Source organism: Scardinius erythrophthalmus, assembly GCF_964197995.2.
Source record: "Scardinius erythrophthalmus genome assembly, chromosome: 17".
Classification (NCBI taxonomy): Eukaryota; Metazoa; Chordata; class Actinopteri; order Cypriniformes; family Leuciscidae; genus Scardinius; species Scardinius erythrophthalmus.
The window spans coordinates 40,087,908-40,114,359 of record NC_138237.1 but is presented as its reverse complement, the minus strand read 5'-3'; the positions used below and the strand labels follow the sequence as shown (position 1 = coordinate 40,114,359).

Genomic DNA, 26,452 nt, shown 5'->3' with positions numbered 1-26,452 from the left:
ATAAATGCTGACGATTGGCTGAGGTAGAGTAAAATTTCATTGTAAGCTAATCAGAGTTAGAGTTGCGGGTGTTCGAAAGCACGCATAGTAGTGATGGGCATTCGGCTCTTTTGACTCAGCTCACTGAAAATAGCCGGCTCTTTTGGCTCACAAACAGCTCTTTAAATGACTTTGACTATAATATTTAATTTTTATTACATAATTATTTAATTTCTATAGGCTAAATTTGTAAAAATAGAGTCGGCTCTTCAGATATGCGAGCCAGCTCCCGACGTTCACCTTAAAGAGCCGGCTCTTAGAGTCGGCTCATTCGCGAATCGCAAACGACCCATCAAAAGCTCATTCGCGAACGAGTCGATCCATCATCACTAACGCTCATGAATTGCGAACGACCCATCATAACGCATAGTCGGACAGGACAGGGCTTTGTCCCACAGCAACATTTTTTTTAGACGTGTGTAGCCTACAGTGTTTCATGTTTCTGTTAATAATGTATTGTATTACGTGTCCATTTCATTATAATATTCAGATTTATCATAAATAATTGAACATGCACATGTATTTTAAGTTCCGTTAAAGAGGGGTAGAGGTGGGGTAACATTTGAGCATTTAAAATTTAATTTTACTTGAAAGTAACGCAATAGTTACTTTCTTAAGTAACTAGTTACTTTTAAAATTTGTAACTGAGTAACTAATTTAGTTACTTTTTGGAAGAAGTAACTAGTAACTGTAACTAATTACTTTTTAAAAGTAACTTACCCAACACTGATGATGACTAATAATAATAATGATACATTTTATTTGAAAGGCGCCTTTCTGACACTCAAGGTCACCGTACAGGCATACATAAAAATTAATACATGATCGGAATCACTTAAAAAAAAAAGGAAAATACAGTTCAGCACAAGTCTGTCATATCGGCTACATTGTAATGGTGAGACTTTTGTTTTTGTAATCAGGCTGTCTTTATCTTTAAATTATATAAAAATGTGGATTTAGATTTATGGGTCAATCAGTTATCGGCTTTTAAATATAAAGAATAATCATTAACAGTAGCCTATCGAACAAACTGTTCATATCACAAATATATCTCTCAATTAATACAATCTGCTGTGTCTATGATAGAAGATGCAATTTTATTGTTAGGTATTATTTTTGTATTCAAGATTTTTCTATTATTCATATTTTAATCCAGAAAGGAGCGTCTACTGGCGGTGTTTCCTCCGCAATCATTGTGCACGGGTCGTCAGCTGACCAGCGGTTGGCCAATCACAGCTCAGCTGGTGACGCAGACGAGGCTGTAAACATGTACAGTATAAACAGACATGACTGTCAGCTCCTGATCTCACACAGCCAGCATGGACAGAGTAAGTCATTTCACTGCACTGTTGTTCACTGCGTGGGTTTGTTCTGTCTCACTGAACTCTTACTTTAATGTGTGTGTAACTATAGATGTGTCACTGTTGTTACATCATCGCTGTCGTGTTATTTTGCATAACGAGTCTGAAGTTTACAAAGAAACTATTTAAAATATTGAAACTGCTATTTCAATTTGATGAAAACAAACATATAGCATATAATAACTTGTAATTGCAAATCGAAAAGATACATAATAACGTAATAATAATAAATGCTGAATTGTTTCTGCACCATTAACCCTCTAGTTTACAAGCTGTCAGTTCTGTTCCTGTCAGAAATACTGTGTCATGTCGTAGTTTTGATGACTTTACTATTATTCTATTATTATGTCACAGTGCTTTTCTCTGGTGGTGTATAAGTTTATTAAATGCTCTTATGGTGGCACTTTATACATTAGTTGAACTTCAACAATATGATGTGGCATTTAGTCTTCATCTCTCTAAAGGGAAACACTGGAGGGCTTTGGGACTCGGTGAAGAAAGCAGCTTTTGTCATCGGATCTGGGCTTTTCTTCCTGGTCGGGTTTAGAAACTCAGTGACATGGTGAGCAATCTTCATTTTCACAGTCTTGCTTTACATTATAAATCCTGCTAATCTGCACCTTGCGCTCGCCGTGTCCTTTACGATCGAGCATTAATCATTAATGAGCTGCTTGTGTTTTGAAGGCACTTGCAGAGGTTCTGGGGAGCGTCTGGAGACTTCTGGCAGACGCAGTGGACCAGGCTTCACCAAGCCATGGGGGGAAATGAGGCCGCCTTGTTCTTTACCGGTCAGGGATTCAGCAAAACTTGTTTTTTAACCTTTATGCAGCTTCCCCTCTGGACACCGATCATGAAGTGTTCTCGCATCTGTTGCTCTAGGCTGAACTGACAGAACAGAAACATATCGATCTCTGTTAGTGTCAGTCTCTCAAAACTTCTCTTAAATAGCATAATTTTGGCAAAGGCCACTGTATTCTGCATCAGGCAGTTTTATTTAATTAAATCTTCCCAACAGTGCTAAGAGTTCACAGTGGTTTCTGCCATGAATAGTGGATCAGTCCTGCATGTGTGTGTGGTGTTGAACAGGGACCATGCTGGTGCCGACGCTCTCCTTCTGGCTGTTCAACGCCCTGCTGATGCTGGTCGACACCACGGGGAAGCCGAGCTTCATCACACGCTACAGGATTCAGCCTGACAAAAACAATCCGGTATCGTCCTGTTTAAGCTCTCAATCATCACTGCCTGTTTCTAACGGTGCGGGATTCATCCCATCACTCCATTTGTAGAAATCCTCCAATACAGTTGACCCGTGTCGAGTAATTGTAAATGCCAGAAGTGACTGAGACGTACACTACCAGTCAAATGTTTTGAATCTGGAAGATTTTTAATGTTCTTCTGCTCACCAAGGCTGCATTTATTTGATAAAAATAATCATATTTCAAAAGAAACAGTGTTTTCTATGTGAATATACAGTAAAGTGTAAATTATTCCTGTGATCAAAGCTGAATGTTCAGCATCATTACTCCAGTCTTCAGTGTCACATGACCCTTCAGAAATCACTCTAATATGAGGATATGATGATCAAGAAACATTCATGATTATTATCAGTTTTTTTCAGGATTCTTTGATGAATAGAAAGTTCAAAAGAACAGCATTTATCTGAAATATAATCTTTTGTAACATTAAACACTACCATTCAAAAGTTTGGGGTCAGTAAGATTTTTTATTTAATTGTTTGGTGGAATAAATAAAATAAATCAATAGTTTTATTCATCAAGGATTAATTAAATTGATCAAAAGTTACAGTAAAGACATTTATAATGTTACAAAAGATTATATTTCAGATAAATGCTGTTCTTTTAAACTTTCTATTCATCAAAGAATCCTGAAAAAAACTGATAATAATCATAAATGTTTCTTGAGCATCAGATCCTCATGTTAGAGTGATTTCTGAAGGATCATGTGACACTGAAGACTGGAGTGATGATGCTGAACATTCAGCTTTGATCACAGGAATACATTACACTTTACTATATATTCACATAGAGAACAGCTATTTTAAATAGTCATAATAATTAACAATATTTCTGTTTTCATTTTGAATCAAATAAAGGCAGCCTTGGTGAGCAGAAGAAAAAAAATATATTAATAAATCCAAAACATTTGACTGGTAGTGTACATGAAAAAAACATTCCTACATTATTAGACCATTTTATGCAAGGGCTGCTCTATATGTTGAAATACATTTAAATCACTGTTGGCGTTAGTTAGCGCATGCGCTGTGTGTTTCAGAGTGAAGCGGCTCATGTTTTCAGCCGCTCGATTCTCTGTAAATCATAAACTCCGTCTACTCAGAGTCTGATGTGCATTTGGAAACACAACATACGCTACTAACTCGACCAGATTTGTAAAGACAAGCGTTTATAAACACTTGCCAACAAAGGAGAAGCTTTAAGGACTGAGGATTTCCCTCAAAATAAGAGCTTGATGGTGTAACGCTTGAGAAAGATATTAAGGCGTAAACATTAGTATTGTAATCTTACAATTGCACTATAAAATAAAATAAATTCATTAAATAGAGTTCATGATGTGACATCATGACATAATGATTTAAATTAAATTTAGATTAATTTGGATAATGTATGCTTTAGGGATGCACCATATATTGGCCACAGTATCAGTATCAGCCGATATATGTTCATCTTTAATGTTATCGTCTCTGGACGAAAATCTGGCCGATATATTAAGCTGATTTTAAGCTCATTTTGATATCAGTGCATCACTAGTATGTTACGTTCTTATGAGACTGTATGGATGATTGCTCGATTAATCTTCACAATAATTGGTCAATAACTTGATTGTAATAATAATGGATAGTGGCAGTCCTAGTATAATGAAGAAAAGACCCAAACCCACTGATTAGCTCTTGCTGTGGATGGGAAATATATTTAATATTCACACAATTATTTAGCTGATAATGAAAGATTAAGCAACATTATTGAACATTGCACTGATTTTAATGCAATTACTATTTGACCAGTAAGTTTCTTAACAACCTTGCCATTAGACAAATTACATGATCCTTCCTTATTTTGTGACTCACTAATAATGCAGACATGTTTCAATAGCGTCTCTGATTTAAACACGAAAAAGCCATGTTTTCTATGTTTCCAAGTAATTTCTGTGAATCAGTTCAAAACTCTTAATTTTGTGACTCGTTTGCAGCACCGCTCAAAGATGTTTAGGGTGTATTAGTATAATATCTGCAAATATCGCTATGTATTGATATATTAGAGTAAATATACTTCTTTGTTTCTTGTCTGTACTGTAGCTCATAGTCCAAATGCAGTTGAATGAAAATATTGGCCTGTCAAGTGATTACTTTCTGCACTGATAACAATTTTAGCACGCATTGCATGAATTTAGATTACACAGCACATATAATCTTAAAATATCAGTCGTAAACACTTACATGTTTCGATTATGTAGTGTATAATAATAATAATGTCTGGCTGTTAAAGCAAAGAGAGAAGCTCAATAATACCCTGTTTATGATAAAGTTCAGAGTTCACCGATGACAGTCTCAGTCATTATATGAAGCAACAGGTTTTTAAAAGTCTGATAATAATAATCTGTACAGTTGAACGTTTCCTTTTCTCCCAGTGTTTTCACATCAGATAATGCTTTACCCTTGAGTAACCTCCACTTTAGAGATATAACTAACAACTACATGTCAACTAACTCTCATTAGAGTATTAGTAGACTGTTAAATTAGGGTTCGAGTTAGTAGAATAAGTTGACATGTATCACACAAGCAGCACACAAACTAGCCAAATATTACACATAAAAGGATTACAACGTAAAATATTATTATTGTGTACATAAAGATATGGTGAATCCAGCTTGTCTCGTAGATGGTCTGCTTCAGCTTCAACCTCACACACACACACACACACACACACACTCACAGCTTTAACCTCGCACACGAGTGGATCCGTTTACTCTCTGGAGGAGCGTTCAGTTTTTCCGCTTGTAATTTCCTCCATGTAAATAGCGAATCCGCCGGGCCGCGAGCGCAACTGGCTTTAAAAGGGAAAGAGAGATGAGGCTCTGATTGGTTTATTGCACGTTACGCCCAACACACACCCATTACTCATTGAGAGAATAGAGACAAAACACACCCATTACTCATTATAAGAATTGGGACAACCCTTTTAGACCAGCGCCAGGAGCGCCGTCCATTTTACCCGTCGTTAAACTAGCACAAAGGATTCGGACACTGAGTGCACTTGCACCGTGCGCTTTAGACCATGAGCTTAGATCCTTAAAATAGGGCCCTTATAGTCTGTAGAATGTCTGTTGCGGAGCATCAAAATAAAGTGTTAGCAACTCCAGTAAACTACATTTTAGAGGTATAACGAGTGTTTCCGACAGGTGGACGCGGGCCGGTTGCGTCATGCGGTGAAGACGGTGCTGTTTAACCAGGTGTGTCTGTCGGGGCCGGTGGTGGTTCTGACCTTCATGCTGATGCAGTGGCGCGGGGACCCGTGCAGCCCGGAGCTGCCCAGCTTCCACTGGGTCCTGCTGGAGCTGTCCATCTGCGGCCTGATGGAGGAGGTGCTCTTCTACTACACACACAGGTCAGCGGTCACATCATACAGCAGAATCACTGGCTACGTCTACATGCAATCAAATAATCTGTTAGTAATGGGATTGACGGCTCAATCGGACTGAAAAGCCTTCATGTAAAACACCCAATGACATCTCGATTGGATTGAAAGGAGCGGTTTATTCCTTTTCTAATCCGATCGAGAGAACATGTAAACACTTGATCAGATTGAAAACCGAAACTTAAAGGTCTGCGCATGTGCAATGACGTAGATATAGCGAAATGACGTAGAAATAGCGTAATGATGCAGAAATAGCGAAATGATGTAGAAATAGCGTAATGACTTAGAAATAGCGAAATGACGTAGAAATAGTGTAATGATGCAGAAATAGTGTAATCACGTAGAAATGGCGTAATGACTTAGAAATGGCGTAATGATGCAGAAATAGCGTAATGATGTAGGAATAGCGTAATGATGTAGGAATAGCGTAATGATATAGGAATAGCGTAATGATGTAGGAATAGCGTAATGACTTAGAAATAGCGTAATGACGTAGGAATAGCGTAATGATGTAGGAATAGCGTAATGATGTAGGAATAGCGTAATGACTTAGAAATAGCGTAATGACGTAGGAATAGCGTAATGATGTAGGAATAGCGTAATGATGCAGAAATAGCGTAATGATGTAGGAATAGCGTAATGATGTAGAAATAGCGTAATGATGTAGGAATAGCGTAATGATGTAGGAATAGCGTAATGACTTAGAAATAGCGTAATGACGTAGGAATAGCGTAATGATGTAGGAATAGCGTAATGATGCAGAAATAGCGTAATGATGTAGGAATAGCGTAATGATGTAGAAATAGCGTAATGATGTAGAAATAGCGTAATGACGTAGGAATAGCGTAATGATGTAGGAATAGCGTAATGATGCAGAAATAGCGTAATGATGTAGGAATAGCGTAATGATGTAGAAATAGCGTAATGATGTAGGAATAGCGTAATGATGTAGGAATAGCGTAATGACTTAGAAATAGCGTAATGACGTAGGAATAGCGTAATGATGCAGAAATAGCGTAATGATGTAGGAATAGCGTAATGATGTAGAAATAGCGTAATGATGCAGAAATAGCGTAATGATGTAGGAATAGCGTAATGATGTAGAAATAGCGTAATGATGTAGAAATAGCGTAATGATGTAGGAATAGCGTAATGATGTAGGAATAGCGTAATGACTTAGAAATAGCGTAATGACGTAGGAATAGCGTAATGATGCAGAAATAGCGTAATGATGTAGGAATAGCGTAATGATGTAGAAATAGCGTAATGATGCAGAAATAGCGTAATGATGTAGGAATAGCGTAATGATGTAGAAATAGCGTAATGATGTAGAAATAGCGTAATGACGTAGGAATAGCGTAATGATGTAGGAATAGCGTAATGATGCAGAAATAGCGTAATGATGCCGAAATAGCGTAATGATGTAGAAATAGCGTAATGATGTAGGAATAGCGTAATGATGCAGAAATAGCGTAATGACTTAGAAATAGCGTAATGATGCAGAAATAGCGTAATGATGCCGAAATAGCGTAATGATGTAGAAATAGCGTAATGATGTAGGAATAGCTTAATGATGCAGAAATAGCGTAATGACTTAGAAATAGCGTAATGATGCAGAAATAGCGTAATGATGTAGAAATAGCGTAATGACTTAGAAATAGCGTAATGATATAGAAATAGCGTAATGATGTAGAAATAGTGTAATGACTTAGAAATAGCGTAATGATGCAGTAATAGCGTAATGATTTAGAAATAGCGTAATGACTTAGAAATAGCGTAATGATATAGAAATAGCGTAATGACTTAGAAATAGCGTAATGATGCAGAAATAGCGTAATGATGTAAAAATAGCGTAATGATGCAGAAATAGCGTAATGATGCAGAAATAGCGTAATGATGTAGAAATAGCGTAATGACTTAGAAATAGCGCAATGATATAGAAATAGCATAATGACGTAGAAATAGCGTAATGACTTAGAAATAGCGTAATGATACAGAAATAGCGTAATGACTTAGAAATAGCGTAAGGATGTAGAAATAGCGTAATGATGCAGAAATAGCGTAATGATGCAGAAATAGCGTAATGATATAGAAATAGCGTAATGATGCAGAAATAGCGTAATGATGCAGAAATAGCGTAATGATGTAAAAATAGCGTAATGATGTAGAAATAGCGTAATGACGTAGGAATAGCGTAATGATGTAGGAATAGCGTAATGATGCAGAAATAGCGTAATGATGCCGAAATAGCGTAATGATGTAGAAATAGCGTAATGATGTAGGAATAGCGTAATGATGCAGAAATAGCGTAATGACTTAGAAATAGCGTAATGATGCAGAAATAGCGTAATGATGCCGAAATAGCGTAATGATGTAGAAATAGCGTAATGATGTAGGAATAGCTTAATGATGCAGAAATAGCGTAATGACTTAGAAATAGCGTAATGATGCAGAAATAGCGTAATGATGTAGAAATAGCGTAATGACTTAGAAATAGCGTAATGATATAGAAATAGCGTAATGATGTAGAAATAGTGTAATGACTTAGAAATAGCGTAATGATGCAGTAATAGCGTAATGATTTAGAAATAGCGTAATGACTTAGAAATAGCGTAATGATATAGAAATAGCGTAATGACTTAGAAATAGCGTAATGATGCAGAAATAGCGTAATGATGTAAAAATAGCGTAATGATGCAGAAATAGCGTAATGATGCAGAAATAGCGTAATGATGTAGAAATAGCGTAATGACTTAGAAATAGCGCAATGATATAGAAATAGCATAATGACGTAGAAATAGCGTAATGACTTAGAAATAGCGTAATGATACAGAAATAGCGTAATGACTTAGAAATAGCGTAAGGATGTAGAAATAGCGTAATGATGCAGAAATAGCGTAATGATGCAGAAATAGCGTAATGATATAGAAATAGCGTAATGATGCAGAAATAGCGTAATGATGCAGAAATAGCGTAATGATGTAAAAATAGCGTAATGATGCAGAAATAGCGTAATGATGCAGAAATAGCGTAATGATGTAGAAATAGTGTAATGACTTAGAAATAGCGTAATGATTTAGAAATAGCGTAATGATATAGAAATAGCGTAATGACTTAGAAATAGCGTAATGATGCAGAAATAGCGTAATGATGTAAAAATAGCGTAATGATGCAGAAATAGCGTAATGATGCAGAAATAGCGTAATGATGTAGAAATAGCGTAATGACTTAGAAATAGCGCAATGATATAGAAATAGCGTAATGACATAGAAATAGCGTAATGACGTAGAAATAGCGTAATGACGTAGAAATAGCGTAATGATCTTAGAAATAGCGTAATGATACAGAAATAGCGTAATGACTTAGAAATAGCGTAAGGATGTAGAAATAGCGTAATGATGCAGAAATAGCGCAATGATGCAGAAATAGCGTAATGATATAGAAATAGCGTAATGACTTAGAAATAGCATAATGATGCAGAAATAGCGTAATGATGTAGAAATAGCGTAATGATGTAGGAATAGCGTAATGACGTAGGAATAGCGTAATGATGCAGAAATAGCGTAATGATGCAGAAATAGCGTAATGATGTAGAAATAGCGTAATGATGTAGGAATAGCGTAATGATGCAGAAATAGCGTAATGACTTAGAAATAGCGTAATGACTTAGAAATAGCGTAATGATGTAGAAATAGCGTAATGACTTAGAAATAGCGTAATGATATAGAAATAGCGTAATGACGTACAAATAGTGTAATGACTTAGAAATAGCGTAATGATGCAGTAATAGCGTAATGATTTAGAAATAGCGTAATGACTTAGAAATAGCGTAATGATATAGAAATAGCGTAATGACTTAGAAATAGCGTAATGATATAGAAATAGCGTAATGACTTAGAAATAGCGTAATGATGCAGAAATAGCGTAATGATGCAGAAATAGCGTAATGATGTAGAAATAGCGTAATGACTTAGAAATAGCGCAATGATATAGAAATAGCGTAATGACGTAGAAATAGCGTAATGACTTAGAAATAGCGTAATGATACAGAAATAGCGTAATGACTTAGAAATAGCGTAAGGATGTAGAAATAGCGTAATGATGCAGAAATAGCGTAATGATGCAGAAATATCGTAATGATATAGAAATAGCGTAATGACTTAGAAATAGCGTAATGATGCAGAAATAGCGTAATGATGTAAAAATAGCGTAATGATGCAGAAATAGCGTAATGATGCAGAAATAGCGTAATGACTTAGAAATAGCGTAATGATATAGAAATAGCGTAATGATGCAGTAATAGCGTAATGATGCAGAAAAAGCGTAATGATGTAAAAATAGCGTAATGATGCAGAAATAGCGTAATGACTTAGAAATAGCGTAATGATGTAGAAATAGCGTAATGACTTAGAAATAGCGCAATGATATAGAAATAGCGTAATGACGTAGAAATAGCGTAATGACTTAGAAATAGCGTAATGATACAGAAATAGCGTAATGACTTAGAAATAGCGTAAGGATGTAGAAATAGCGTAATGATGCAGAAATAGCGCAATGATGCAGAAATAGCTTAATGACTTAGAAATAGCGTAATGATGCAGAAATAGCGTAATGATGCGGAAATAGCGTAATGATGTAGAAATAGCGTAATGATGTAGGAATAGCGTAATGACGTAGGAATAGCGTAATGATGTAGGAATAGCGTAATGATGCAGAAATAGCGTAATGACTTAGAAATAGCGTAATGATGCAGAAATAGCGTAATGATGTAGAAATAGCGTAATGATATAGAAATAGCGTAATGACGTAGAAATAGTGTAATGACTTAGAAATAGCGTAATGATTTAGAAATAGCGTAATGACTTAGAAATAGCGTAATGATATAGAAATAGCGTAATGACTTAGAAATAGCGTAATGACTTAGAAATAGCGTAATGATGTAAAAATAGCGTAATGATGCAGAAATAGCGTAATGATGCAGAAATAGCGTAATGATGTAGAAATAGCGTAATGACTTAGAAATAGCGCAATGATATAGAAATAGCGTAATGACGTAGAAATAGCGTAATGACTTAGAAATAGCGTAATGATACAGAAATAGCGTAATGACTTAGAAATAGCGTAAGGATGTAGAAATAGCGTAATGATGCAGAAATAGCGTAATGATGCAGAAATAGCGTAATGATATAGAAATAGCGTAATGATGCAGAAATAGCGTAATGATGCAGAAATAGCGTAATGATGTAAAAATAGCGTAATGATGCAGAAATAGCATAATGATGCAGAAATAGCGTAATGATGTAGAAATAGCGTAATGACTTAGAAATAGCGCAATGATATAGAAATAGCGTAATGACGTAGAAATAGCGTAATGACTTAGAAATAGCGTAATGATACAGAAATAGCGTAATGACTTAGAAATAGCATAAGGATGTAGAAATAGCGTAATGACTTAGAAATAGTGTAATGATACAGAAATAGCGTAATGACTTAGAAATAGCGTTGTCACGGTCACGTTCTTCAGCCTTCATCTGTGTGTGCACTTCATTCCCCAGAATCCTCCATGGCGCACACCTGCACTCACTCACCCAATCACCAATCATCATCACCTGCACTCCCTCATTAACCACCCTTTATATTCAACACTCTCCCTTCACTCCTTGTCTGGTCTCGTCGATGTTCACCTTAACATGACCCACAGACTTCCGAACACTTACCTGGATTCCTACCTGTCATTTCATCCTCTCCAATCCATCCTGCCTGCCATCCTGTTCTGCCTTCAGCCCGACATCATCTGCAAAGAGAAAGAAAGACAAGGACATTACCAACCAGCTAAGCATCCACTGTTATTCTGTGTTTCTGTTACTCACCATCTGTCTGCATCTCCACACTCCCTGAAAATAAACTATTAACCTTACCATCTTGTCTGCATCCTCTGTAAAACCCTGACAGAAGACCAGACCCACACGAAGCATGGAAGTTGCTCACTTCACCCTAACCCCAGCTGATCGTCTGATTCATTGTTTTCAAGATGGCTGCTCAATCGAGGAATATGTCGCCGGCTTTCTGGAGCTTTCTGTTGGGGTAAGCTGGACAGATGATGTCCTAAAAACAGTATTTTGGGGCGGACTGGATAACCATCTGTACCAGCAAGCTCCAGCGGAGGCAATCCCAGGCTCATTTGCCCAGTATCTAGATCATGTGTTGAGGTTGAGTGGCTCAAGGTTCACCGTAGGTGATGTTGAGGACATCGCCACTCAACCACCATCTCCAGCCATCTTCACCACGCCACCCATCATCATCCGGAATTCAGTCACCAGCACTAGCGAGCCTGCATTTGACGCCAGTCCAGCCGAGCCTGCACTTCACGCCAGTCCAGCCGAGCCCGCACTTCACGCCAGAGCTGCCGAGACCAAGGCAGTAGGCGTCGTGCCCGCCGCCCCTGAGTCTATGAGCGTCATGCCCGCCGCGCCTGTGACTGACAGCGTCGCCTGCCCGCCAGAGCCAGAGCCCGAGCCGGTCGCCTGCCCGCCAGAGCCCGAGCCGGTCGCCTGCCCGCCAGAGCCCGAGCCGGTCGCCTGCCCGCCAGAGCCCGAGCCGGTCGCCTGCCCGCCAGAGCCCGAGCCGGTCGCCAGCCCGCCAGAGCCCGAGCCAGTCGCCAGCCCGCCAGAGCCAGAGCCGGTCGCCTGCCCGCCAGAGCCTGTGAGCGTCGTTCTCCCCGAGCCAGAGCCAGAGTTTTCAAAGCCCTCATCGCTGGTCCTGTCCAGCTCAAAGCCCTCATCGCTGGTCCTGTCCAGCACAAAGCCCTCATCGCTGGTCCTGTCCAGCACAAAGCCCTCATCGCTGGTCCTGTCCAGCACAAAGCCCTCATCGCTGGTCCTGTCCAGCACAAAGCCCTCATCGCTGGTTCCGTCCAGCTCAAATCCCTCTTCATCGCTGGTTCCGTCCAGCTCAAATCCCTCTTCATCGCTGGTCCCGTCCAGCTCAAAGCCCTCATCGCTGGTCCCGTCCAGCTCAAAGCCCTCATCGCTGGTTCCGTCCAGCTCAAAGCCCTCATCGCTGGTTCCGTCCAGCTCAAAGCCCTCATCGCTGGTTCCGTCCAGCTCAAAGCCCTCATCGCTGGTTCCGTCCAGCTCAAAGCCCTCATCGCTGGTTCCGTCCAGCTCAAAGCCCTCATCATCGCTGGTTCCGTCCAGCTCAAAGCCCTCATCATCGCTGGTTCCGTCCAGCTCAAAGCCCTCATCATCGCTGGTTCCGTCCAGCTCAAAGCCCTCATCATCGCTGGTCCCGTCCAGCTCAAAGCCCTCATCATCGCTGGTCCCGTCCAGCTCAAAGCCCTCATCATCGCTGGTCCCGTCCAGCTCAAAGCCCTCATCGCTGGTCCCGTCCAGCTCAAAGCCCTCATCGCTGGTCCCGTCCAGCACAGAGCCCTCTTCGCCGCTGGTCCCGTCCAGCACAGAGCCCTCTTCGCCGCTGGTCCCGTCCAGCACAGAGCCCTCTTCGCCGCTGGTCCCGTCCAGCACAGAGCCCTCTTCGCCGCTGGTCCCGTCCAGCACAGAGCCCTCTTCGCCGCTGGTCCCGTCCAGCACAGAGCCCTCTTCGCCGCTGGTCCCGTCCAGCACAGAGCCCTCTTCGCCGCTGGTCCCGTCCAGCACAGAGCCCTCTTCGCCGCTGGTCCCGTCCAGCACAGAGCCCTCTTCGCCGCTGGTCCCGTCCAGCACAGAGCCCTCTTCGCCGCTGGTCCCGTCCAGCACAGAGCCCTCTTCGCCGCTGGTCCCGTCCAGCACAGAGCCTTCTTCGCCGCTGGTCCAGTCCAGCACTGAGCCCTCTTCGCCGCTGGTCCTGCCCAGCACCAAGCCTTCACTGCTGGTCCTGCCCTGCACAGAGCCTTCACTGTTGGTCCCATTCAGCTCAACGCCCTCTTCACAGCTGGTCCTGTCCAGCTCAACGCCCTCCTCACAGCTGGTCCAGTCCAGCTCAATGCCCTCCTCACAGCTGGTCCTGCCCAGCACTGAGCCCTCTTCGCCGCTGGTCCTGCCCAGCACCAAGCCTTCACTGCTGGTCCTGCCCTGCACAGAGCCTTCACTGTTGGTCCCATTCAGCTCAACGCCCTCTTCACAGCTGGTCCTGTCCAGCTCAACGCCCTCCTCACAGCTGGTCCAGTCCAGCTCAATGCCCTCCTCACAGCTGGTCCTGCCCAGCACAGAGCCCTCATCGCTGCCCAGCACAGAGCCCTCATCGCTGCCCAGCACAGAGCCCTCATCGCTGCCCAGCACAGAGCCCTCATCGCTGCCCAGCTCACAGCCCTCATCGCTGCCCAGCTCACAGCCCTCATCGCTGCCCAGCTCACAGCCCTCATCGCTGCCCAGCTCACAGCCCTCATCGCTGCCCAGCTCACAGCCCTCATCGCTGCCCAGCTCACAGCCCTCATCGCTGCCCAGCTCACAGCCCTCATCGCTGCCCAGCTCACAGCCCTCATCGCTGCCCAGCTCACAGCCCTCATCGCTGCCCAGCTCACAGCCCTCTTCGCCGCTGGTTCCGCCCAGCTCACAGCCCTCTTCGCCGCTGGTCCTGTCCAGTCCAGAGCCGCCTTCATCACTGGTCCTGTCCAGCCCAGAGCCGCTTTCGCCCCCTGCCTCTTCCAGTCCCGTGTTAAAGCCTGATATTTCCCCAAAGGAATTTTGGGGGGGGGGCTATCAGTCTTCTCCGCCATGGCCACCCGAAGGGTCCTCTCCGCCGTGGCCACCCGAAGGGTCCTCTCCGCCGTGGCCACCCGAAGGGTCCTCTCCGCCGTGGCCACCCGAAGGGTCCTCTCCGCCGTGGCCACCCGAAGGGTCCTCTCCGCCGTGGCCACCCGAAGGGTCCTCTCCGCCATGGCCACCCGAAGGGTCCGCACCGCCATGGCCACCCGAAAGGTCCTTACCGCCATGGTCCCCTGCTCAGCCTGTATCACCATGGTCCCCTGATCAGTCTGCTTCACCTTGGTTCCCTGCTCAGTCTGCACCGTCCTGATCACCTCCTCTGTCTGTCCTGCCACCATCCTGGAGTCCGTACTCCTGAACCTGCTCCACCTTCCCGTCACGGACTCCAGGATGCCCACCCTCCCTCCCGTATGCTGCCTTCTTCGGCGCGGGACGCGCCTTACGGGAGGGGGGAGTAATGTCACGGTCACGTTCTTCAGCCTTCATCTGTGTGTGCACTTCATTCCCCAGAATCCTCCATGGCGCACACCTGCACTCACTCACCCAATCACCAATCATCATCACCTGCACTCCCTCATTAACCACCCTTTATATTCAACACTCTCCCTTCACTCCTTGTCTGGTCTCGTCGATGTTCACCTTAACATGACCCACAGACTTCCGAACACTTACCTGGATTCCTACCTGTCATTTCATCCTCTCCAATCCATCCTGCCTGCCATCCTGTTCTGCCTTCAGCCCGACATCATCTGCAAAGAGAAAGAAAGACAAGGACATTACCAACCAGCTAAGCATCCACTGTTATTCTGTGTTTCTGTTACTCACCATCTGTCTGCATCTCCACACTCCCTGAAAATAAACTATTAACCTTACCATCTTGTCTGCATCCTCTGTAAAACCCTGACAAGCGTAAGGATGTAGAAATAGCGTAATGATGCAGAAATAGCGTAATGAAGTAGAAATAGCGTAATGATGTAGAAATAGCGTAATGACCAGTGTTGCCAGATTGGGCGGGTTCCCGCCCAATTGGGCGGTTTTGAATTTGATTGTGCGGGTAAAAAAGGGTTTGGGCGGGTGGACAAAATTTGGGCTGGTTTGGGATCAGTTCGGCGGTTTTCAAACATCTACATTTTAAAGTCTAATTGGTTAAAAAACTAAAATAAAGTGTGCATGTAGTCCATAAAATCAGTCATCATGACATTACTGTACACACACGCCCATGCAGAGTCAGCTGGCATTGGTGTTGACATCACCGACGAGCACGCACTTTTAGCCAATCAGCGATCAGCAGGCAGATGCGATTGAGCGCGATAAGTTGTAGCTGTATATTCAAGTGATGGCTAATGCCTCTACTAAGTTGTATGTACACAGTAAAGAGTGAGATAGTGAGCAACTCTAAAAATGTACACGTGGTGGGAGATATCGATGGTGACTACTCTGAGAGGAGAGCACAGTTATGTCCATGGTCATGTGCACACTAGCCTAACTGTACCAGACATCGTCAACTTTACACCGTCCAGACTGCACTATACTCGCCCCTGACACCTGCTGAAAAAGGTTTGAATCAACGATGAATCAGTTTTGACTGCTAAATTCTGCGTTATGTTCTGCATTGTGTACTTTCCTAGGGTTAAAGTCATCGGTTCATTTCTTGATTGCCGTTTTGACAGTGTCCATCTGGACATTTTAGTCATATTGGCTAATTCTCCTTAATTATTGCCGTTTTGATCTGTTTTCCTGGATTTTTTTTTTTTGATTTTTTTTTTATCACTGTTATTTGTTTTAAGGAGATACAAATTGTGCTTATCAACCTTGAATGACATGGTAATGAAATTATATCATATTATTTTGGCAGTAAAATTTTGGGCGGTTTTTTCTTGTAGTGGGCGGGTTTTGGTGAGCTTTTGGGCTGGAAATCACCGTTCCAATCTGGCAACACTGGTAATGACTTAGAAATAGCATAATGATGCAGAAATAGCGTAATGATGTAGAAATAGCGTAATGACTTAGAAATAGCGTAATGATATAGAAATAGCGTAATGACTTAGAAATAGCGTAATGAAGTAGAAATAGCGTAATGATGTAGAAATAGCGTAATGACTTAGAAATAGCGTAATGATGTAGAAATAGCGTAATGATGCAGAAATAGCGTAATGACTTAGAAATAGCATAATGATGCAGAAATAGCGTAATGATGTAGAAATAGCGTAATGATGTAGAAATAGCGTAATGATGTAGAAATAGCGTAATAATATAGAAATAGCGTAATGACTTAGAAATAGCGTAATGAAGTAGATGTAGCGTAATGACGTAGAAATAGCGTAATGACGTGTGGCGCACTGAACAAGCTGTTCTCCGGCTGAATAAAGTGTGGTATAAACGAGTGTCTCGTCCTCCTATAATCCTCCTCTTCTGCGTGTGTGGAGTGGAGCAGGACGACGGCCCTCCAGCGCTGCTTCAGACGCACACACACACACCACTGGTTTTGGCCATTTTTAATTTGTGATATTAAGTCTGCTGTTTAGATAATACAAATAAAGAACCAATGTAGGAGAACATTTATAACGAGCAAACAGTGGGAAACTCATACTCGTGCAGTGAGCGCATGTCAACAGATATTCCGATTTAAAGCTTGTGATATAAACGCACATCAACCCGATCACGGTTAGCATTCATGTAAACACTACATTCGATGCAAACTTCATCAAATATCTGCTGGAGTTTTCTAAGGATATCAAATTTTCTTGATATCAAGAATTAGACTTCGTTTAGTAACAATGGCAATTTTTGATATCAGGAATTACATTTCCTCTTGAAAATATGTGAATTCTTGATATCAAGAATCTAATTTAAATGTTTAAATATGTAATTGTATTTTCACCATAGGCTGTCATCAAATTCAATTGTTGATATCAAGAATTGATTTCTTACTAGTAGATATCATTTTTGATATCAAAAATTTCTATTTCTAAAAATATATATTTCTGATATCATTAACTCTACTATCACTAGTTGAAATATTAATTTTTTATATCTGTGAATGTATTTCAACATGTTACATTTGTCATTATTACATTAGTAATTTCAGATATCTAAAATGGCTTTCTTACTAGTAACAATCACATTCATGAATATATCAGAAATGAACATGTCCCTTGTAGCAATTCATTTGTTGATATCAAGAATTCATATCCCAGGAATGAATACCAGTCTAAACGGCTCGCCATAACCCCACCACACACAGAGTCTGATGGATCAGACTGAATATTCCTCACGTTCATGAGCTCATCTTCTCTTTCTCAGGCTGGTCCACCATCCGTCGCTCTACAAGAGCATCCACAAGATCCACCACGAGTGGACGGCTCCGGTGGGAGTGGTGGCGCTCTACGCTCATCCGGTGGAGCACGTGGTAAGATCCGGCTCAGGTGTGATCATGTGACCCATACAGTGGGTGTGTGTTGTAAGCCCTCGATGTGTGTGTGCAGTTGTCCAACATGCTGCCGGCTCTGGCGGGTCCGGTTCTGCTCGGCTCGCACGTCTCCACCACCAGCCTCTGGTTCACCATCGCTCTGCTGGTGACCACCGTCTCCCACTGCGGGTACCACCTACCCCTGCTGCCCTCGCCAGAGTTTCACGACTACCACCATCTCAAGTAAGGCCAGCGCTCAGTGTGTCCACGAAGGGCTGAGGTCAACACGGATCTGTTTAGTTTGAAACGACGTCACACCAGTTCGTTCTTCGATTTGAAGTAAATCAGAGCCTTAAATAATAGGCTTATCTTAAAGGAGTAGCTCACTTCAGAATTCAAATGTCCTGATAATCTACTCTCCCCACGTCATCCAAGATGTTCATGTCTTTCTTTCTTCAGTGGAAAAGAAATGAAGGTTTCTGAGGAAAACACTCCAGGATGTTCCTCCATATAGTGTCTTCAATGGGGTCCAGCGGGTCGAAGGTCCAGATGTGAGTTTCAGTGCAGCTTCAAAGTCTCGACACGATCCAGCCGAGGAATAAGAGTCTCATCTAGACAAACCAGCGGACATTTTAGAACAAAACTAAACATTTATATACTTTTAACCACAAATGCTGGTCTTGCACTCGCTGTGATGCGACACACATTACGCAGTCAGGTTGAAAGGTGCTTTGAAGCCGCACTGAAACTCACATCTGGACCTTCGACCCGTTGGACCCCATTGAAGACACTATATGGAGGAACATCCTGGAGTGTTTTCCTCAGAAACCTGCATTTCTTTTCCACTGAAGAAAGAAAGACATGAACATCTTGGATGACGTGGAGGAGAGTAAATTATCAGGACATTTTACTTCTGAAGTGAATTACTACTTTAAATAAATAACAGAGTGTGTGTGTGTGAATGTTAGTCACTTTTACAGTGGTTCCAAATGTTGACTTGTTATATTCACAAGTTATATCCCAGAAGTGAAAGTTTTTCCTGAAAGCTGAAAGTAAATCCTGTATATTTGTTCACAGAAACAACCTAATAACCTAACTAAGGGTTATAATAGTGATGCACCAATCTTTTTTTTAAAGCAAATTGGTGGATTCCAATAGTCCGATTGCAAATTTATTTATTTAATTTATTTGTTTATCTTTGTGCAAGCAATTTTATTTGTAGCCATTTTAAATTAGTGGGAACCACTGCATTTTAATCATGATCCAATCAGAGATGCTGCACACATGTAACATGAGCAGTTGTTTTTTATTTAAATGAGATTTTATAATTTCATGATTTTAAGCAAAAACCGAGTGGTCTGAGTGTAGACTTGTGAAATGATGCTACATATTAAGACACACCTACACAAAACAAAAACAGCAGATGGACTGAATGAAAATGCAGATCCACTCTCTGCCAGTAGGTGGCGCTTATGGAGGAGCAGCGGTTTCTGTGGTGACCGCTATACTGCAGATACAGACTTCGGACACATTTCCACACAAATTACATTTTAGGAAAATGATTGCAATGCAGTTCTTCCACAAGTCCGGAATAGAGATCAGCAAAAATAAAACCGGTTGGGATTTATGGCCGGTCGACCGGGGCATCTGTAGTTAAAAGCGTACTGGTAGTGTGCAGTAAGACATGGTTTATGACTGTGAGGTAGAGCTGATCTGTGCTGTTGTCCAATCAATGAGCCTTTCAACTGTGCTCTACTTTCAACTCACGCAGTCAACTTTGTTCTCATGAGATAACCGGCAAACTCTGGGAGCTGTTCAGCCAGCTGATAGCTGTCCATGTGAGGATACACACATGCAAACTGGTGATGCATCATGTAACAGAGTCAGAACTTTCAATGTATTGGCAGTTCTTTTTATGAAAATGATTTGCAAATACTGTCCCCACCATATCACTCCATATCTTACCTCTTAGCAGCTTATTAGTAACTGGTCGCCTCTTCATTTTTCATTTGCAAAAAATCTATCAGCTTTTTGTGCTTTCTCTGACATCAGTTAGGATGAGTGAGCCTAAACTGAAATGTGCACCATTTTGTAGTCCATTGTCCATAACAAGCTACTTATACCCTAATCATTGCAGACTTGCTCTAATGGGTTTCCAGCACTGGCTTCAGGTATCGCATAGAGGCTAAATATAGATTATGATTATGTGTATGTCATTTCCTTTGGTGTTCCACTGAAAAAGCAATGTTTTCTATTGGTGTAAGCAGGACGCCCATTACTTGGAGAATGGATAGAAATTGTTAAAGAAATATAAAATATGGAAGAATTGACTTTTATTTTGAGACTTAAAAAGGACCTATTTCTGAAATACTGGAAGAAATGGATTGAGTACTGTAATGTAAACAATCAATGACTGTACATGTGGATCTATACTTTCCCCAAAACAACCCCCTGCTCTATTGTTTGCTTTTTTCTCCCCCCCCCCCCTCTTTTTTTCTGTTTTTCTTAATGCTGTTTGCTTAAAAATCATCAATGCAAATACGGTGTTAAAAAAAAAAAGCAATGTTTTCTAGGAGGAAAATCAAAGGCAATACATTAAACATGACGTGTGTCATGATGGCATCATCAGTTTGGATAGACCTACTACGGTAAAACCCTGCTCTTTAGCACAAGCCCTCGCCTGACCTCTGACCCTCTCCGCCCGCAGGTTTAATCAGTGCTATGGAGTGCTGGGTGTGCTGGACAGGCTTCACGGGACAGACGACAAGTTCCGTAACTCAAAGGCATACGATCGGCACACCGTCCTGCTGGGTCTGACCCCGCTGAGCCAGAGCATCCCCGAACACGCCAAGAAAGAGCAAGACTAACCAGAACCCACGTGTGCGTTAGACGTGTTCCTGTATTCTCTGCAAGGCTTCATTACTGATTAAGTAAAGATAACTCTTACATAAGCAGTGTAATCGCTCTGGAGTATGGACACTCACTCCTGGGTTCAGTATCACTGCATTAAGGTTCATTCAACCTAAAGCGTTGTACTAATACATGCAGGACTAAGCTAATTTACTGTATCGCACTTTACTTTATCTGAAGCTGCTCTAGTCGTTGTTTGGGATCAGGGTTCAAATGCTGTCAAATGACCTTGTGTCGTACAGAGACCATCAATTCCTCTATACTGTCATTTTTATTGTTCTTAATCTGTGTCTGAGTTCTCATATCGTGTCAGAATACCTCCAACATTTATACAGTTGATAAATGATTTTAATACTGATCAATGCTATATTTTAATACTGAAAATCTGGTGCTGGTTTCTTGGAACTGAACATGTCCATGACTGTACTGTAGTTCACCTATTATTCATCTACTCTTTACGAGATCAGTTTCTGGATTTTCACTCATTAAAGCTAACCTGCTGCACTGGGTGTGTTTGCATCATTAATGCTCAGAGTAAAATAATGACACTTGCTGTTCAATTTGTCCTCTGGAACCAGAGTATAGTAGTCGATTGTCGAGTTCACACGCGTGATAAGCCTATGCACGTGAACTCGACAATCGACTACTGTGGACTTCGACCGAAAAACAGGATGTAAACACAGGTATGTGCGCTGGCTGAAATAACATCATTTTTATTCATATCTTTCACATCTACTGCAGTCAGATCCACTCGTGTTCACTCTGAAGGAATCACTCACATTTTCTGTGCACTTGTAATGACACATCAAGGATGTTAAGAGGCTAAAAGCAGGTTTAGTACTTGCCCCATTGAAGTCAACAGGGTGCAAATTTTAAAAATAGAATAACTCGGTGTAGGCAACACCGATTTTTGTCATTGTTCTCTGTATTGACAGCACTTAAATTTACAAAAAACTACTTTAAAACAACCAATTGCAGCAACCAATCAGCTGCACTATATAGATAATGATGTGATCGCTACCAAATTGAGTTATGGATCTATCCCAGACAGCAACATAGTGTTGGCCCAGATCCGGCCCACATCTGGTACGCGTTCAATCCACATGTACCATCTATCTGGCTATCTGGGACCAGTCTGCGCCATCTAGTGTTTCATGACAGAACTTAGTATTTAATAAAGTAGGCATTTTTGGTCTTATTTCCAATATAAATCCTTTAGACTCATTTAGGTTTATTTTTGCCATTTTCTTGTTTGTGGTTTTCCCTAGACAGATCTCTTAAGCAACACAGCCTCTTTAGCCACTATATGGCCCTCGAGATCCTCACTTATCAAACACAGCTCAACAAGCTAATCAACGTCTTCAGGATTACTAGAAAGGCGAGTTTGATCAAGGTTAGAGCTAAACTCTGCAGGACAGTGCCCCTCGAGAGCCAGAGCTGAGAACCCCTGGTCTAGACCAATCTCAGTTCCTGGAGACCCACCGTCCTGCAGAGCTCAGCTCAACCCTGAACACACCTGAACCAGCTAATCAAGGTCTTCAGGGTCGCTTCAATAATCACCGGAGAGGTGAGCTGAAGCGGGTTGGATATGTGTCGGCTGTACACCCTACTCTATAACCATGACCTGAAACTTGGCATGGACATAGTGGTCTAAAAAGTCATCTGATCAAATGTGGTCATGATTTGACAATTCAATAGGAGCTTTGGGATTGAGTCACATGTGGCCGGAACATCAAGATTCCAAACGGGTTCATGAAATCCTGGGAGGAATGGCTCGAAGACTAACTAAACAGTATGTCATTTATTTCCTATAATAAAGCATGAAAATACCATAACGTGTCAAATCCAGCGTATTGCAGCCATGGTAGCCAGCAAACAGATTCTTCCAGACCCAAAAAGCCTTGGCATCCATCTAAGAAGCTCTAAGACTAAAGGCATATTAAAAATGTGGATGAATACTGGAGATGTTTTCGAGAGATGGAGACAACTTAAAGCCCAGAGAGACTCTGAGCAGAGCTGTCTGTGCAGGGTGATCGAGAGAGCACTTGATCCCACTCTTGAAATGACACGATTCAAAACATCAACAATAAAGAGCAAAACATGCGACTTGTTACATCTGAGATGTTGAACAGTCCATAACTCTCTGAATTAAATTGGCCCTGCTTTCCAGAGGAACAAATGAAGATATCTTGTCATGACTTCAGTCGGGTCAACAGATTCACTGAACTGTTCTCTTGAAAGGGCTTCTGGATGGATCATGAGTTTGAAAAGAGCCCCAAAACAAAAGTACGCTAATTCAATTCTTCATTTACAAAAACCTGACACACAATATTTATGCCGGTCTGATCTCTGCTGAAAAATCCAGCACAAATTCCATGTTAGTATGGTTAGTTCTGGTTCTAGTGTTGGCGTAGCTGGCGGACCAGCATAATCACGGTGTTCTCCAGCAGACCTGAGCTGATCCACCAGCTCCTGCTTCCCGTTCTGAAGACCAGCCAACCAGGAGCCAGCATCCCAAGCTGTCCCAGCATGCAAACCATTCCTCATGTTGGTGACCAGCAATGCTGGATGTTTCAGTAGGGGTGACAGAATAATAACTGAAGTCAAACCTCATGGTTTCAGGGAGGACCTCAAACATGCAGAGGACACTTCATCCAGCAAGAGGAAGTTACAGCACCTGAAGAAAGAACATGGCTAAAAATTGCTGGACTTGAGTGGGAATGTGTGCTTATCAGGGCTATCCCAACACCTGTGAAAATGATTTGGGTTTATAAGAAAAGCTCAACAGCTGATTTAAGGTTTTTGATCATTTTAAAGTTTTTTTTTCCCGTTTATTAAAAGCAAAATTACAAATCACACTAATAGCAAATCACATCTGCCTATAATTCAGATGAAGTGTTATGATACAAGATTTGGTTCAAGTATTTTACAGTTTCCATTTTTCTTTTCTCAATAAGCCGAATGTATATGCGAGTCATGGTAATGAAGTATTAACAGTTTTAATGGATCACATACAGTTATTTATATGGCTTGATGAACTAGTGTGTCTGTTCCCAGTAATCCGAGCCGTTGGCCTCTGAAGCAGCGCCAACACCCGTCATGGACTCGCACAATGGAAAAGACCATTTAGTTGAATAAAAGCCTTTTAATTATATCAGTGATCACAAGAATGTTCTCATCAGGCTTTGACCACAGCTACTGTGAATGAAGAAGCCCGCCGAGGGGGAACGGGGAACGGGAGCTGCTGATGTTTGCCGGGAGTTAAAATGAGATAAAATTTAAATCCAATAATATTACCAGAGAGAGCATGACCCAAAACATTTCAGACGTTCATATGGCGGCCGAATTCAAAAGTGAAATCCCATAAATTAGATTGGAATATTGCTTATGATCCAAAGGCAGTCGGGCAAAGTTTTCAAATGCATCTCAAATCATCATAATCAAGGTTTGCCTTTCTTCACATGATTCCAGTTGAAACCCTGAGGTCAGTTTCCCTTTACTCAGACCGACATGCTGTTTGTATGAAGAAAAGCGAGAAGTGATACTAAAACATACCCATAATAACTCAAAACGCATTAGGGCGAGCATAAAAAAGGTGAACATGTAAGGCAAATATATCTCTATAAACAATAAATGACACATACAGCCAAGGTGGTGTAATGTCTCTTAATTTCTTGAATTCATATGTACACTAGGACCAACACTCTGGTAAGACTCCCGTTGGCAGGAGACGGTGTGAACGAGCTCGGCTGCGCGCCTCGGGTCGTCCTCCACAGCGGTGATGAGCGGAGGAATGATTCGTCCGTGTGAAGGTAGTCGTCTTCTGTAACAGACCGTGACACTCGGAAGCAAGCGAGAGGATTTGGCAGGCGGGACGTTAGTGTCACAGTGATGGCCAAGCTTACGGTACGCTAAAAGTTATTAGCTATAGAATTTAGCGTCCACTCCCGAAAAAAAACAAAAACTGGTAACAAAATCATCATCTCGCTCAAACAACTGCAGATCTATAGTATTTGCATTATTTTCTGTGTTACGCGTTTGCCTCATCCAGTACCTAGTCTAGTCAAGAGCAATCTTATCATCGTTCAACACAATCTCTAACAAGGAAAGAAAAGAAAAGAAGATCATGGTGGAATCACGCGTCGTTCAGCCAAATAAAACAGTGAGTCCACTGAGGATTATAAAGCAGAAAGATTCAACAAAAGCCTTTTTGTACCCCAATGATACAACAGGAATAAAACTTCAAAGTCTTAATAAAACGAAGAATGGAAGTATTTCTCATGCCCTCTGCTGTCCGTTTCTGATGCACAAATGCTGTGAACGAGGGGAAGATGGAAGAGCCTAGATTGGACAATCGTGAGCCGTTCGTTGGCGAGCCGTTGCGTCATGCTTGTGTTCGGTCGGTCGGACCCGCGGCCCGTGAGGCGCTCACTTCGGGGGCTTGCCGTCTGAAGCGGTTCGCTGGCTCGGGGTGTTGGCAGCATCTCTGGTGGGAGGAGCTCCGGCAGGGGGGGCGGAGCCTGAAGCAGCATCTCTGGTGGGAGGAGCTCCAGCTGGGGGGGCGGAGCCTGAAGCAGCATCTCTGGTGGGAGGAGCTCCAGCCGGGGGGGCGGAGCCTGAAGCGGCCTGGTTCTGGGTTCGGTTGGACTGCTGGGAAGGGTGACGGCGACGGCCATCTCCACTGGAAGAGTGTCTCTTACGCCCACCTTCCTCCATTGGCGGCTGAAGGCAAGAAATAACAGTTTGGTACTCGAGCATAACCTTTCAACTCCTGAACCTGAAGCATCTCTCAGGCCCTGTTTACAGCTGGTGTTAAGATGTGTTTTGGTCGATCGGACCACAAGTGGACGACACTCTACGGGTGTAACAATATATCGCGTCACTACACATCGCAATACAAAAATGCAACAATATGTATTGTGGAAAGTGACAATCTGTTTTATGTATAGTTGACCTAAAATAAAAATTACTGTGCGAGTAAAAAATTCAAGTTTTCAGAGTTTGTGTCAGTTCTACATATAAACTGCATTATTATAGATTATATCATAGTAGTAATGGGGGAATATATGTGTGTCCTGATAATGCCAAATGTCTGATGTTACCAGTAAAAAGTCCAACATTATTTTAAATATATCTAGTCAGTGACAGTGCAAGCATATTCATCTACAATAATTCAGCTTCAGAATCATGAATATTTCTGTTCTGGTGTCTCTATTGTCCTGTTCATTCATTTACACCTATAATATAATATAAAATTTAGCAATATAAATCAACAGGACATTTTTTGTTAACCTTTTATCATATGTCTTGGAGTATCAGAGTTCAGGGTGTCGTTACACCCCTAATAAACACAGGTGTAAA

The 26,452-nt window shown here is 41.8% G+C and overlaps 2 protein-coding genes across 2 annotated transcripts in view; one reads left to right on the top strand and one right to left on the bottom strand.

The window, feature by feature from the left end:
* The first annotated feature begins 1,195 nt into the window (after positions 1-1,195).
* faxdc2 (fatty acid hydroxylase domain containing 2) lies at positions 1,196-22,298 on the top strand. The gene is made up of 8 exons (XM_081391382.1): positions 1,196-1,367; positions 1,865-1,962; positions 2,085-2,188; positions 2,487-2,608; positions 5,835-6,040; positions 18,076-18,181; positions 18,258-18,424; positions 20,889-22,298. The coding sequence occupies exons 1-8, from the start codon at positions 1,359-1,361 to the stop codon at positions 21,046-21,048; spliced, it is 972 nt and encodes a 323-aa protein (XP_081247508.1). The 5' UTR covers positions 1,196-1,358; the 3' UTR covers positions 21,049-22,298.
* Positions 22,299-23,722: 1,424 nt separating this feature from the next.
* Positions 23,723-26,452, bottom strand: part of larp1 (La ribonucleoprotein 1, translational regulator) — a 43,865-nt gene continuing 41,135 nt past the window's right edge. Inside the window, exon 19 of the mRNA XM_081391381.1 lies at positions 23,723-25,813. Coding sequence (XP_081247507.1) covers positions 25,520-25,813 — 294 coding nt within the window. The 3' untranslated portion in view covers positions 23,723-25,519. The remainder of the gene's footprint in view (positions 25,814-26,452) is intronic.

What these genes read in the sequence shown, in the direction of transcription:
- faxdc2 (XM_081391382.1), top strand. An exon ending in AGCCTGACAAAAACAATCCG is followed by an intron (nt 2,609 to 5,834) that starts GTATCGTCCTGT and finishes TGTTTCCGACAG; the next exon opens with GTGGACGCGGGCCGGTTGCG. An exon ending in CTCTTCTACTACACACACAG is followed by an intron (nt 6,041 to 18,075) that starts GTCAGCGGTCAC and finishes TCTCTTTCTCAG; the next exon opens with GCTGGTCCACCATCCGTCGC.